General features: G+C 40.1%; 1 protein-coding gene and 1 non-coding gene across 3 annotated transcripts in view; one reads left to right on the plus strand and one right to left on the minus strand.

Moving 5' to 3' along the window:
* The first annotated feature begins 7802 nt into the window (after positions 1–7802).
* LOC147438796 (U12 minor spliceosomal RNA) lies at positions 7803–7960 on the plus strand. Its single transcript, XR_015184680.1, has one exon. It is a non-coding gene; the product is annotated as a U12 minor spliceosomal RNA (small nuclear RNA).
* Positions 7961–9984: 2024 nt separating this feature from the next.
* LOC147438797 (uncharacterized) overlaps positions 9985–13863 on the minus strand; it is a 51118-nt gene continuing 47239 nt past the window's right edge. For both annotated transcript variants that reach the window (XM_086484768.1, XM_086484769.1), the window contains one exon: positions 9985–11174. In XM_086484768.1, the coding sequence (XP_086340894.1) occupies positions 10648–11174 (527 nt within the window). In that variant the 3' untranslated portion in view covers positions 9985–10647. The remainder of the gene's footprint in view (positions 11175–13863) is intronic.

Below are 13863 nucleotides of genomic sequence, written 5' to 3' on the forward strand. Positions count from 1 at the left end.
CCATATAGGGCTAAAACATGCCGTGCCATGGTATAAATGACCATAGTCACCATGCCATGGTGACTATGGTCATTTATGGATCTGCTGAGGATACAATTGTTTACTAATAGCCTATTACCTGAGGCTGTTCTGCTTTTTTCGTTGGCTGCTCCTTTCTGACGCTCTGCTGAACCAGGCATTACCGATGCTTACTATTCATTAATATGCTTGGAGGTTGGCTTGGTACTGTTGTTTTTTAGTCATGCGTAGCCTGGTAAGGCCTTGTGTGTTGGATATATATGGGAGCTTGAAAAGGGGTGGTGTTTTCCCACACACTGCTCATTGTTATTAAATGTTTTTAAGGATAGCTGGGCCCGGAGGCACACTCTTGCTGTATCTGGTCATCTCTTCTTTGTTGGGTTAAAGGAAATACATTGCAATATCTACTTACTCACTGGCGGCTGTTGCTTGTTAAAAGATTTGATATACTGTCTACCACTGCTTAGGTTGGTTATGTGAGTATAAAGGCACTGAACTGGTTGCGCTTTATTTTTTTCATTGGTAAGAGAGGATGCCCTGACTGCATTCCATGGCGTTACTGGTTTTGTTCCCCGACTTTGGATGTAATGCTACAATTCGGTATTTTTTTGTTTAAGGTGAAACAGGGCTTGGCCCAGCTACATACGATTGTTAGATGTTTTTTCCGGCCCGATCACTTACAATTATTGGATATATTACTAAGTCGTCATGTCAAAGTACTACTAGGATCTTTTTTCATTAGGAATTGGTAACTTAAAAACATAATTCCTCTAAAAATTCATGGTTAGACTCGTGATCTAGCTTGATACAGCAAGGGCTCCTTGCCACATTGGCCAAAATGATGTGTAAGGTAAGTAACATACAAACTGATGGATTTGGATTCTGTGGACCATGATGGAAGTAAACTATACCCGACTTTTAAAAAAAAATAACTAGCTTAAGGCTTGATTGGAACTATAAAAGGAATTTTTTCTTTCATAAACTTCATATGATGGTGCTTTCATTGATCTAGGAAGATAAATTGAGATAATAAAAAGGGGGGATTCAAACACTTGGATTAGAAGGGGTAATGGCCATCTAGTCAGAATGATTTAATTTTTTCTGTTTAAAACTTTGGGTTCTTACAAAAAAAAGAAAAAAACATTTTTTCTACACAAATACTATGGGCTTAGCTTGTAAAGATAAAAAAAAGTTTGCAAGATATACATGGAAAACAACTGGTATAGTCCATTGATACTTGTAAAACACATCCAAGGCTAACTGAATTGTTGTTTTGTTTGGATGGATGTAGGTAAGGACTCTCTCTTATCTTGGAAGGTTTTTTTTACTTTGGCAACCGGACCTACATTGGATGGAACCCTCACTTATGATTTGGGAAGTTCTTTTACTATCTGTATACTGGAAGGGGATCTCTTCCCTACAAACATTGTACTTAAATAATTCTAATACTGAGTTGTTTATGTACTTTGTTCCATTGCCAGCTGTTTTTTGAATGTAAAAGTTCAATTATATCTTATTATTTAAGATTAAACAGTCACACACACACACACACACACATGCACTTATTTGGACTTTGAAGTAAAGTATGAGACCACTTGTCTAAAACAATCGATTACAAACTTAGTCAAAAATAGAAGATATACAAAATTGGCGCATTTGTCAACTGTGCACATTTGTCAAATTTGAAAATGCACATAAATATACTTAATGAATTGAAACACAAGTGGTCATGCAACCCTTTAAGTAGATTCGTGTATGGATTTAAATATGAAAATTGTGCAAAGTGTGCACCGTTCATCTCTCATCAAAACCATAAATGAGCTATTTTGGACAAGTGATTAGTTACTTTACTACAAGTAAGTGTTTTTTACTCCTTAAGATGCTAAAAAGTGCTCTGACAAGATATTAATGGAGGGCCCAAAACAGTTCGTTTGAACTCTCGGTGACTTTTTTAAATCTAAAAAGAGGGTTTCTACCGAACAATATTTCAATCGAAAATATAGTTTTTACAAAGAGACGCATATAATATGGGTATACAACATCTAATACCATTTTATATGTATATAAATTAATATACAAACGTATAAAGATAACTTATACAAAAGGGTGTTTTTGCTTTTTCTATATTTGGCACCTCTAGGCGTTTATCATCTTTAGTATTTCATGACTCATCCCTTATCCACAAACTTTCTCTTGCTCATCGGGGTCATCATGGTGGCATGACAACCCCTTGAGCGGAGATACTACCTTCATTGGAATTTGCATAAGGGGGAGCCCTTGTCGGGCCCCGACGTGTGAAGTAGGCCCTGTAGGGCATTGGCTAGAGCCTATTCACCATGCAGCAACATGACCGGCGCAGGTCAGTGCCACCAACACCAATTTGCACTGCCTGTGAGCGGTGCCATCGCTCGCAATGGGCAAGCCCACCATAGCTTGTCAAGAGAGAGAGCGAAGCTCTCTCCACTTGGATACCTTAAGAAGGGTACACACACACACACACACACACACACACACACACATTTCAAAAATTTCCCACCACATCGGCAAAACACTGCCACATGGCAGCCCATGAGGCGCTTTCCCTTTTTGAACACCAAGGCCTCCCAAAATCCACCCAAAAAAAGAAACTCTTTTTTTAGCTATTTGGCAGTAACTTGCTCATTTTGAGCTTGATTGTGGTGCCGTAAAGACCGCAAAACTCCCAAACATTTCTCCCACAACCTGAGCACCAACTTTGGTATGCAATCCACCAAATCCCAAAAGTGCACAAAAACCTGTAAATAGTGTAAATTGAGTCATATTGAGTTGTGCCAGGCCCGTTTTGGATCTAATTGAAGCTCAAAAATATCCGGTAAAGCACCCCATCCATTTAGCATCTTTTCTAGAAAAAAAATTCCCGAAATAGGCTATCCCAACCCATATTTAGCATACATATTGTACAGTACACCACATTGACTCAATAAAATGCATCCAAATGAATTGCAAATTTGGCTCAAACCCCATCTAAAACTTTGTCTAGCATACATTTCAACAAATTAATGCCATAATTGAACCTTGACATGAACCATATATAAACAAAACCCCAAAATATATCCTGAACTCGGTTTTCCACACCTTGCCCGAAAAACGGCACGGCAACGGTGTTCCACCCATGTCACTATCTAACATGGGATGCCCCAAAGGGGATCATGGCCCCATATCACATAATGATCCGAACCGTCCAATTCTCCAAAGGTGGAAACAATGATGCCCGTAGTTTGCCCTCGACTCATGACCTAGCTCATCGCCCTTGCCTCCACAGGGTGGAACTTAGGACCTCATGGTCCCCACACAAAAGCCTTATCACCATGTTAACAAACACACCAAACACAATTTTTTTTGGAAATGTAACTTCCACCTAGTATGTCGATACAATTTTGGGTTCATTATAGGATTGGCTACCCCTCGGGCATCAATTCTCTTTTATTAGCCGTTAGTGATGAGACTTGAACACGTAGTATTTCTTGTATGAGCTTAAATTTTAATTTCTCATTTGCGAAATCTTGCTCAAGAGCCTCCACCAGAGCAGTATGTATCTACAATTTTGGGACATCGTTTTTAAGACAAATCTGGACAGATTTTGCAAGGGAGTGAGAGAAAAGGGAAATTCGAATGAAATGAAACAGAGACAGGGGGGCAGGTGCCAGGTGGTGTGTACCGTCGCGGGGGTGGAGGGTTGCGTGTACAGGTGGTGGACGAAGGGAGAAGAAGGAAGCTTAAAGACACACGACAAACAGGTCCAGTGTAAGGCAGCGGAAGAGGGGGGAGAACCAATCATCACCGCCAGGGCAAGCTCCCGAGGATAGAGGCATCGGAGGAGGTGGATGCGACCCTTTTTTGGCTTTCTAAAAGAAACCCTTAGTGTTGGGCTGGGTTAGGGGGACTTTCATAGCTTTCAGTGCATGATGGAGACTTACCTTTCATTTCACATCCTGTCTTTACTTTTCTTGCATTCTATTATTTTAGAATGCTAAAGTGAAGTTTCACCTTACATAATTTTAATAAATTTTACACACACACACACACACACATATGTTTTTTGGCCTGTGGAAGACCATAGGGTTCATTGTGCAAGGTTGTTGCAAGACTGAGGCCGTTGGACTCTTTGGCTGGATGAGCGCCGCATGGCAAGGGTCTTTGTAAAATAACTTTGTTGTCCTTTTTTGTTTCCTTACATCACCTTCTTTGAGAGACAACTGTCCCTAAAGGATTCAAAAGTCTTCTGAATAGAAAGCTAAAACTTTGGAATAGAAAGCTATTCTCCAAAGCAACATTTACTTTCTGTGCATGCTTGAAAATGACTTTAGAGATCAAAACATTAAACAAAATATTCATAGGAGTTTGATCTTATGATGCAGTCTTCGAAAAAGTCCTTTCTGTCTAAGCGACAAGTTTCCTCCTTATACAAATACAAAATGGAAATACTAGTAGAAATTTTTAAATTTGTAAAATATCCGAACTATTTTCTAGTATATTTTATCGGATTTTTTCTCCTTTGCCATCCTTTGCAACCGGCTAATCTCGATTTTTAATCGGCTTAAGCCTAAGCTCAGACACATCTTTCTCAAACACTGAGGTATTGATACACAATTCTCTCATTTGAGGATTTTTTTAAAAAATTCACTTCACTAAATAGTTTCATTATTTTCTATGCTTATTTGAAAGCATTAAAATATTCTTTTGTTTTGATTTTTAATGTAACTTTTTACTTTACTTTCTTTTTGTTTTATTTTGTTTCAAAATACTAATGTGCAATGTGCACCATTTACCTTATTATTGGGGCTCTTTCCTAATATATAAGCCATTTGCAAGTAGCGATTACTGACTAGAAGAACATAAAAAAATGACCTGATTGAGACTTACCTTAGATGTTATTTAAATTTTATTTGTTTTCTCTCACATAGCCTTATGTAAACCATAATGAACTTTCACATTGTTTTTTTGGGACTCCATAAGGCCATTGTAAAAGGGTTACATTTTGGGTGCAATTGTGGACCATTGGTTAAAAAGCTTATTGATTAGGCATACATGGCAACAAACTATCTTTTTTGGATTTCTAAAAGAAGCCTTAGAGATGTGTTGGGTTACCATATTTTCAATGTTTTCAGTGAGTGACGATTGAGACTTACCTTAAATGTTATTTTGGTTTTAAAGTATTAAATGGAAACTTTCATTTCATCTTAATTCTAGTAAGTTCTATACTACATACATACACATGCACACACACACATTTTAATTTTATATATATATATATATATATATATATATATATATATATATATATATATATATATATATATATATATATATATATATGAGCAAACCATGATAAAGAGAAGAAAACTCGATGCAATGATGTCAAAACTTAGCTTAAAAATCCTAAATTTCAAAAAATTTAATAGTGTATTTGGTTTGCTTCTGTGCGAGGAGGACACTCGATCGCTTAATAAAAGAGACATTCTTGAATAGTACTTCACCTTATATAATTCTACTTAAACTCAACGTAAAGATTTTATTACTTTCTTATTGTTTTAGAAAGCCATCGTGATCCTTTCACTTGTTTTAATATTGCATGGGGCGTTACCTAGATAGAGTGCGAGCATTTGCTAGCATGGCTTAGGACAACAGCCAAAGAAGTGCACACCTAATACTCACCCAAGAGTATATATGAGCACCACTTTTAGGGCAACTCAAAGCGGGCTGCTAAACGATAAGCTCAGCTGGTAAAGAGGCGTGACCGTTGGATCTGCACTTGATTCGTGTTGGCAACGAAGTTGTAAAAATGGGCTTGACTCATTGCGCATCCCACCCTCCTTTTTGTTACACACGATAGCAATGTTTGCACTAGATCTTCCTCTGTGAAGTGCCAATTGCATCGACGCTTATGCTACATGTAGATCTTTCTTGCCGCTATCAATTGCGCCGCTCAAAATGGAGTAGCACATACGAAATCCACCCAGCCCCATGGTAAAGGTGCTTAATATGGCCCCTTTACCCTACTATTGTTTCACCATTTCTTCTACTATCTCACCTATTTCATTGCAATTCTTTTGCATTTCCTTTGTCATCCCCCTCACTATTCGCCTCACCTAGTTAGACTACTACTAGATCTACTCTTTTGTTTTTCATTATATAGAATCTCCCCAAGATCCTTTAGCATCTCCAATCAACATGTCCATGCACGTCACCATTTAAAACCAACCTTAATGAGTAACATTTGCACTCATCACATACATACTATGAAACTCAACCTAAACCACTAGGCTATTCGCCTTGGCTTCCCTTAGGGCTCCCTTAAGCACTAAAACAAACAAATACCCCACCCCCCCCCCCCCCCCCACCTACCCTACCCTACCCCTACCCCCCCTTTCTCCTTTCGCTTTTTTTCCCCCACCCTTCCCTTTTCCTTTCTTCCCCTCCCCCCCCCCCAAACTAATTAATTAATGGTTTGTGAAAAAGTCGTTTTGGGTGCCTACTCGCCTCACCTAGTTAGAGGTTTTTGTTCTTTGCACATCCTTGTCCAGGTTGCCACAATAAAGGCCATGATTAAATTAAAATATTTCCATTGCAAGCCAATGCTATTAACCACTAAACTGGTGCTTAATGTATTTTTAACTAGCTAAATTGTAAAATCTCGACTGGATTCTTGACTTGCCTGGAAGAAAACCGAAAAGTTTGAAAAGTTTTAGTATAAGAACCGACAAATCCTTCAAATTTTGGCATAAAAATTGAGAGGGTTTTAAGTGTGTCCTTTTCCCTTCTTCGAACTTCTTAATGCACTTCAAAAAATCATGCTCTTTGATTGAAAACGATTAGCACTCTATCATGATCACAAATTGCGAATAGGTAGACCCTTATTGTAGACCCCAACCACTAGCATTTCCTTTATGATGTTGTTATAGGATCCTATCACATGATGCACAATAAAGCTTCCCATCACACATGAGAATCAAGATAAACGATACATTTATCTTTGTGCATGTATGACTCACTCTCCAACAAAGGTTTGCCTCAACTTAGCATAGAGCCAGTTGAAAATCAAGATTATCAATTTTAAGCAACCATAAAAGGGAAAAAAAGCCCGATAAAAAAATGCAAGGGAATAGTTCAAAACCGTGCACATTTACAATAGTACTTCTGCTTTGCACCTTGACAAGAAGGATATCCGGACATCTAAGGAAAAATACTTTCTCAGATAGTGCACTTGTGTGTCCATGTGTCTATATCTGTGACTATCCTATGTGTATGTCTAATTCACATCTCTTTTTTGCCTTACAAGCGAAATTTATAAGTAAATACTGAGCAATCTATGAATCCTAAAATGCAACTTTTTTTGCTCTTGAAATTCACCTTACTTGTGCTTGCTCACATGCTTCTAGAACTAAGTTTTTTGGAGTTCAAGGCTTGAAGTCCCACTATATACAATGTTTATGACACTTGGTTTGCACTTATGAGCCTACATCCATTGTATATATCCACTCATGTATCTTTGTAATTGGTGAGAGAGCTTACTTTTAGAGTGAGACTGCGTGTGTATGAGAGAGAGAGAGAGAGAGAGAGAGAGAGAGAGAGAGATTGATTGATTTCTCCATCTCCTCCCACTCACCCTGACATGAAATCAAATTTCGTATCTTACAAGGGCAATTTTACTAGGCTTGGGTAGTTTGATGTCCACTGAATAATCCCACATAGCTAACTTTGCTCGCTAGATTACTATAAAACCCTTTCTGCTGCCTCTTGAACACTTGCCTTAAACTAATGAGTAAGGAAAACAAAGCGTCCGGGCGACGCCGGGCGCAGCGCTGAGCGTGCTCTCACGCGCACTCGTATTTTTGGAGGGGGAATAGGCTGGCCGGGTGTTGACGCTGCTTACTTTGCAGAACTCGCCTGCGCGGGCCTCCCAATCCTCACAATCTCAAATTCTTAAGAAGTATTCAGAACTCTGATAGCCACTTGTGTTTTCTCTGGCAGAGTGCCATATTTTACGCTCGAATGCATGCACTCAGCTATAACGGGGCCTTGAATCGCATGTTTCCTGTTTAGGGAAGGCGCCTCAATCGTCTTTTTTGGTGTATCGTTAATTTTCTGTTATAGAAGGCCTTTGAATCGTCTTTCTTGGCAAATAATCTCTGCATCTTCCTCTCTTTGGACAGGGCCTTGCATCCACTTCTTTGGCTGAACACATTTTTGCAGCACGATTTTGGCTGTTTGGTGGACATAAGGTAGCAAGTTAAACAAGATTTCTCCATCGTCAGAGTTGCTGGGGAAGACAGTTTGTCTCATTTTTTACTTGAAAGCTAAGAAGTTAGCTGTGCAGAGCTTGGTTTTCTAATGTCTCAAGCTTGACTATTCAGCTGCAGCAAACTGCACACTGCTCAAAGAGCCTTCACAAAACCAGATATTTGCACTTATGTCTGGACTTTTCTGCATTATTTCGCTTGTCTGCATCATCCGGCCAAAGCACAGTATATGTGGCTGCATTTACATCTTGTATGGCCACAGAAGGGCATTCCAATTGTATGGCCTATGTGCAGGCGCTCTTACATTTTCTCATTCTCTATTCAGATTTTGCAACCGCCCTCTGATTAGTCTATAGGAGGAGACTGCATTCACTTTGAGGCGAGCAAATTCAACGTGTGAAATATGAATGGGAGAGAAAAGTGGTCGACTCCGAGCGTAGTTCTTCCATATGGGAACTGTTGGTGAACACATATGGGTATTTATGGTTCATGCCCCCAAGAATCACATGCGTGCTATGCCATACTGGATGGAAAAGATCATGCTACATGTGACAACTATCCAGTGTTTGCAGCTTAAAGACTTGGTAGCCATTGCTTCAAAAACTTGAATACATCGTTGGCTTTTGTCCAAGGGTAAACATGTATGATGAGCTACTCCTGTCCAAAGTGTTTCGCTTGTAGTCTCCTTTCTATTGACATCCATGTGCTTGATGAAGAGCTACCACTTCTATATAGTTTTCTTTCTCATCTATATTCTCGAGGTCCTTCAGAGCGACCACTTCAAGGACACATTTGCACCCTTTATATGTAATATAAAGCATAGCTGGCTTTCAAGTGGCTGTTCCGGTAGATGCTTGCATTTTACCTTCTTTACTTGCAAGCTACATTGGTTGTATGGCTACTAGAAACATTGCAAAAAAATAGCATGAAATGTAGTTCCATGGATCATACCTCATGTGAATGTTCTCTCCCATCTCTTACAATACAGGATAATTGCTTTTATTTTGGAGGGGAGGTATAAGCTGTCATTTTTGTGAATGCTAAGAATCCATCCATCAGTCACTCGCTCTTTAGCATGCAATCTCTTACGAGGAGCTTTAGAGAGGGTTTTGTATGACACAATTTTGTTTCCTTGAACCGTGCTTTGCAGTTGTGCATTGGTGGCATAATTTCGAGAGCCATAGTTTTTTTAGGATAGGGAGTTCTGAAGCTTGCCATTTGTCAGAAGACTTTGTCAAAGCATTTGGCTATGATTTGAGTCCACAATCCGTGCATAGGGCCAGGGCCATCCACACAACATAAGAAAAGTGCAATGGCTTAATGTTTTGTTAGTTATTGAGAGTTAGTGCTACAAAACAAAGTCCAAGTGAAACCAAACGCCACAAGCAGAAAAAAATCATTTTCTTCTTTTGTGGTGATCAAAGCTCTATTTATGATAGTGTTAGGACTGAAGGAAATCCTCCGTATGGTTGTGTTGGAGCTGGCAAGCTTTGGACTACTTGAAAAGATCTAAATGCATGCACAAATAAAAAGAAACACTATATGAAAACATTTAAGTTGTTTGAAATGACATCAATGTGGAAAAGACTCATCAAAATACTTACAGGCTCAAAAAAAACCACCACACAATCTTGATGCTTTAAAAACATGTGAATCATCATGTGTGAAAATGTAGTCGGTGTATTTGTCAAGCCAAATGGCATGCCAAGGAATTCATAATGTCCAAATTGTGTGCGAATGTAGTTCTGTGAATATCACTTTCCATTATACGCACTCAACCAGACTTTTTGAAACTCAATTAATTGCACGTAAACATCAGAAGCAGTTATGGTTCAAGACTATGCAAAGTTCCTTTCCTCGAACTTCATGTTTCAAAATGGAACAGGAATATTTCAAACCATGTCCAATTTAATGAGAGGAATGCATATACATCTTTGGCCTTCAACTACAAGCTCGTAAGGGTACCAATAACCACCATGATAAGGTTGTCAACATGACTCAAGATTATGTCTCCTAAGGTTCTTTTTCCCTAGAAGATTCACAAGGATTGCATGTCTCATTGCAATCCTCTCCCATGTCACAAGTTGTGATCCTGTCTATGTGTCATCCCACATTGATCGCTTGACTCGTACTAACTTTGATGGTGGGAAAAATGAAGTCAAAACCGGCAACAGTAGTTTTCCTTTCCTCAGCAATACTCCAATCAAGGCCTGTTTTCCAGCATGTTTCAATGCATCCTTGGGGTTCTGCCCTTCCAAGATGAACTATAAAGCATTTTGCATAAACCTTCGTTTGACGTTGAGACAGTTCAAGCCAGAGGATAGTACAAGCTTGCTAGCTTCCTCGTAGCCTATTTTTCATCATCACTTTGCTCGGGTTCTTTGTGTGCAGTAAAGCTTGTTTTATCATGATCAAGGTCATCCAGATCATCAAAATCTGAACCAAATTCTTCCTCAGCTTCTGAATCGCTTTCAAAGTCTTCCATAAACTTAGCAATCTTCTTATTCCTTATTCCTGTATGTCCTTTTCCTCTAGATGCTACCTCCATTTCGTCATCATCGTTGAGGATAACATCATCCTTTGAAGAGTCTAATAGTGAAGCGTTACCAGGCTTCTCAACATTGTTGTCTTCATCGTCTGTCGTTAGAGGGTCACACAAATCAGCCTTTTTTAAGGTAGTTGAATTATTATTTTGTGCTGCCTCTGCCTGCCTCCTGTTCCTGAAAAGTTCCTGCTCTGCTAGTATCAGTTCCTTGGCTGTTAGATGCTTTTTTTTGCCTTTCGGTGGGGGTGAGCCTTCTAATGTCCAGCCTACAGGCTTTGTGACCTTTTCTTCGTGCATTACTTTAGACTCTTTATGCTTGAGTTCATCAGCATCTGCAAACCATCCAAAGAATGAGCAGTGTGCACTTAAATCTGCAGAATATTTATTCTCTCTCTCTCTCTCTCTCTCTCTCTCTCTCAGAGTGAGTGAGGAGGACTGTATTCTGTGTACAAGAGACCTTTAGAGATGCTCAATAGGGCCTATCTCCCAAAGGAAGTACAGGCTGTAAGAGCGTAATGTACGTGCTACATATAATTCAAGGTGGGATATGTGAAGAGTCCAATATGAACCACCTAAGGTATTTATAATGCCATGTGATATGTGCCCCCGATCCATGGTGAAGAACACTGAAGTGCGTGCCCGAAGTTTGTGTTAGTTCCTCGCCGGATCAACGCTGCACACAAAGACGAGCATAGAGAGCGGACATAAGACTCACCTCCCAGTCATAGAGCCGATACGGGCTCACCCCTGAGCCTGCTTGACTTAGGTTGATGCTTCCACTTCAACAAATACTCGGGGTAAGAAGCCTTTAGAGACGGCTTGACCCGCTGATCCAGAAACAATTTGGGTTCAAGTGGAATATAATAAGTGGTATCCTCCAAACTCCGGACTTCCTCTAGAAGAATCACTTGTTCATCGTATCCCAATCGTTCCTTTAAGAGGCTAACGATGGAACACAGGATGGACAGTGATGTCGGCAGTTTGTAGGAGACATCACTAATCTTCTTGATAATTTGGAATGGTCCACAATAGTGAAGAAAATGAGCATTGACCAATACGGATCGTGTCGGAATCCTTCGGCACCTAAAGGTACACCCACATCCCCTCCTAGAGATCACGAGGCTGGCAATGCTGGTTAGCATAAAAACTAGCCCTATCGTGGGCGGTCTTTATGCTTTCCTTAGAGATCACCAGCATTTCTTGCATGTCGTGCAAGAAATCAGCTATGGATTACATCTTAACCCCCTTGATTCTAATAGCGATCTGTGGTTTTAGTTCATAACTATACATAAGCATGAACAGGCTATAATCGGTAGCCAAGTGCTTAGTACTATTATAAGAAAATTCAATCTGTGGAAGATAACGATCCCAATTAGATTGACGGCGGGAGACATGCACGAAGCATGTCCTCCATTGTTTGATTAGTGCCATCGGTTTGTCCATCGATTTCAAGACGATCCAAGGATGACATGCAAAAGCAGGTCTCCAACTTTTGGAAGACTGTTTGCCAGAAATTAACAATGAGCTTGGGATCGTGGTCACTGACAAATTCCTTGGGCAAACCATAAAGCTTATATAGGTGCTCCACAAAGAGTAACTCATGGCTCTTTCTGTTGGTGCGAGTAGGAATAAAGCGCACCAGCTTCGTGAGTCGATCAAGGACGACCCAAATGGCGTCATAACCATGATTGGCCCAAGGCAATCCAGCTACAAAATCCATAGAAATGCTAGTCCATTTCTTGTCTAGAATTTGCAAAGGATGTAAGAGCCCAGCACGCCTTTGACGTTTAGCTTTATTGAGTTGACATTGCGCACATTCTCGAACTTACTTCTCAACAAAAGCTTTCATGTGTTGCCAATAGACGTACCAGCTTACTAAGACCAAAGTACAGTGTATGCCAGGGTGTCCCGCGCTTGGAGCATTGTGACACTCAAACAACATTTTCTTGCAGATATCCTCATCAAGGGGCGCACACACTTTGCCTTGCTTGAAAAGCAATCCATCACAGATGGAATACTTTTCCGCTACCTTTCTCACCATAGCCAGCTGATGGGTATCCACACTGCCATTGCTTTCCGGACTACGTAATTCTTCTTCAACTCATTGCCAAATCCCACCAAAGTGAGGATTTGTTTGGCAACGACCCTTGAGAGAAAGATAGAAATCAGTCGAGATTTCAATGAACAAAAGAACATTCACCTCCAAGATCCTACTAATGGCATCCACCACTGCATTGGTAGCACCCTTACGGTAGTGTATCTCAAAGTCGAACTCCTGCATGAGCTCGGCCCAGCATACGACGAAGGGGACACCTTAGAGGTGATGATGCCAAATTTTCAATGCATGGATGACTGCCAACAATTCCTTCTCCTGTATGGAGTAACGGGTTTGCATGTTTGTGAGCTTGCGGCTTTCAAATGCTGCAGGTTGGCCAGCTTGATAGAGAACAACGCCCATGACATAATTGCTCGCATCCGTTTCACCACAAAGAGTTTGTTCGGATCACTATCTGCAACATCGATGCAGATGTAACAAGTTGCTTCAATGTTTGAAAACACGGTCCACATGATAGATGGACTAACACTACGCTTTTTGCTTTAGCAAACGTGTAAAGTGTTCAGTAATATTGGTGTTGTCTTTCATAAAGATTCTAAAAGATCCTGTGAAACCTAGGAAAGATTTCACTTGCCATAAGGTTCATAAAATGGGCCACTGTAAGACTACTCGTGCCTTTCAAGGCGGATACCATTCAGCAAGATGACATGGCCGAGATAATACGACTCCATGCGGAACAACTTGCACTTGGATTGCTTTGCATACAACTTCTCTCGTCGTAGAATACGTAAGACAAGGCGAAGGTGTTGCAAATATTCCTCGAGTGTCCGACTATAGAATAGTATGTTGTCGAGGAACACGACAACCCTTTTCCCAGATACGGATGAAAGAGGTCATTCATCATCAGCTGGAAAGTTGCAGGAGCGTTGGTCAATCCAAAAGGTAAGACTAAGAACTGGTAATTA

The sequence above is a fragment of the Adiantum capillus-veneris genome, chromosome 16, assembly GCF_014529385.1.
Source record: "Adiantum capillus-veneris isolate H3 chromosome 16, ASM1452938v2, whole genome shotgun sequence".
Lineage (NCBI taxonomy): Eukaryota > Viridiplantae > Streptophyta > Polypodiopsida > Polypodiales > Pteridaceae > Adiantum > Adiantum capillus-veneris.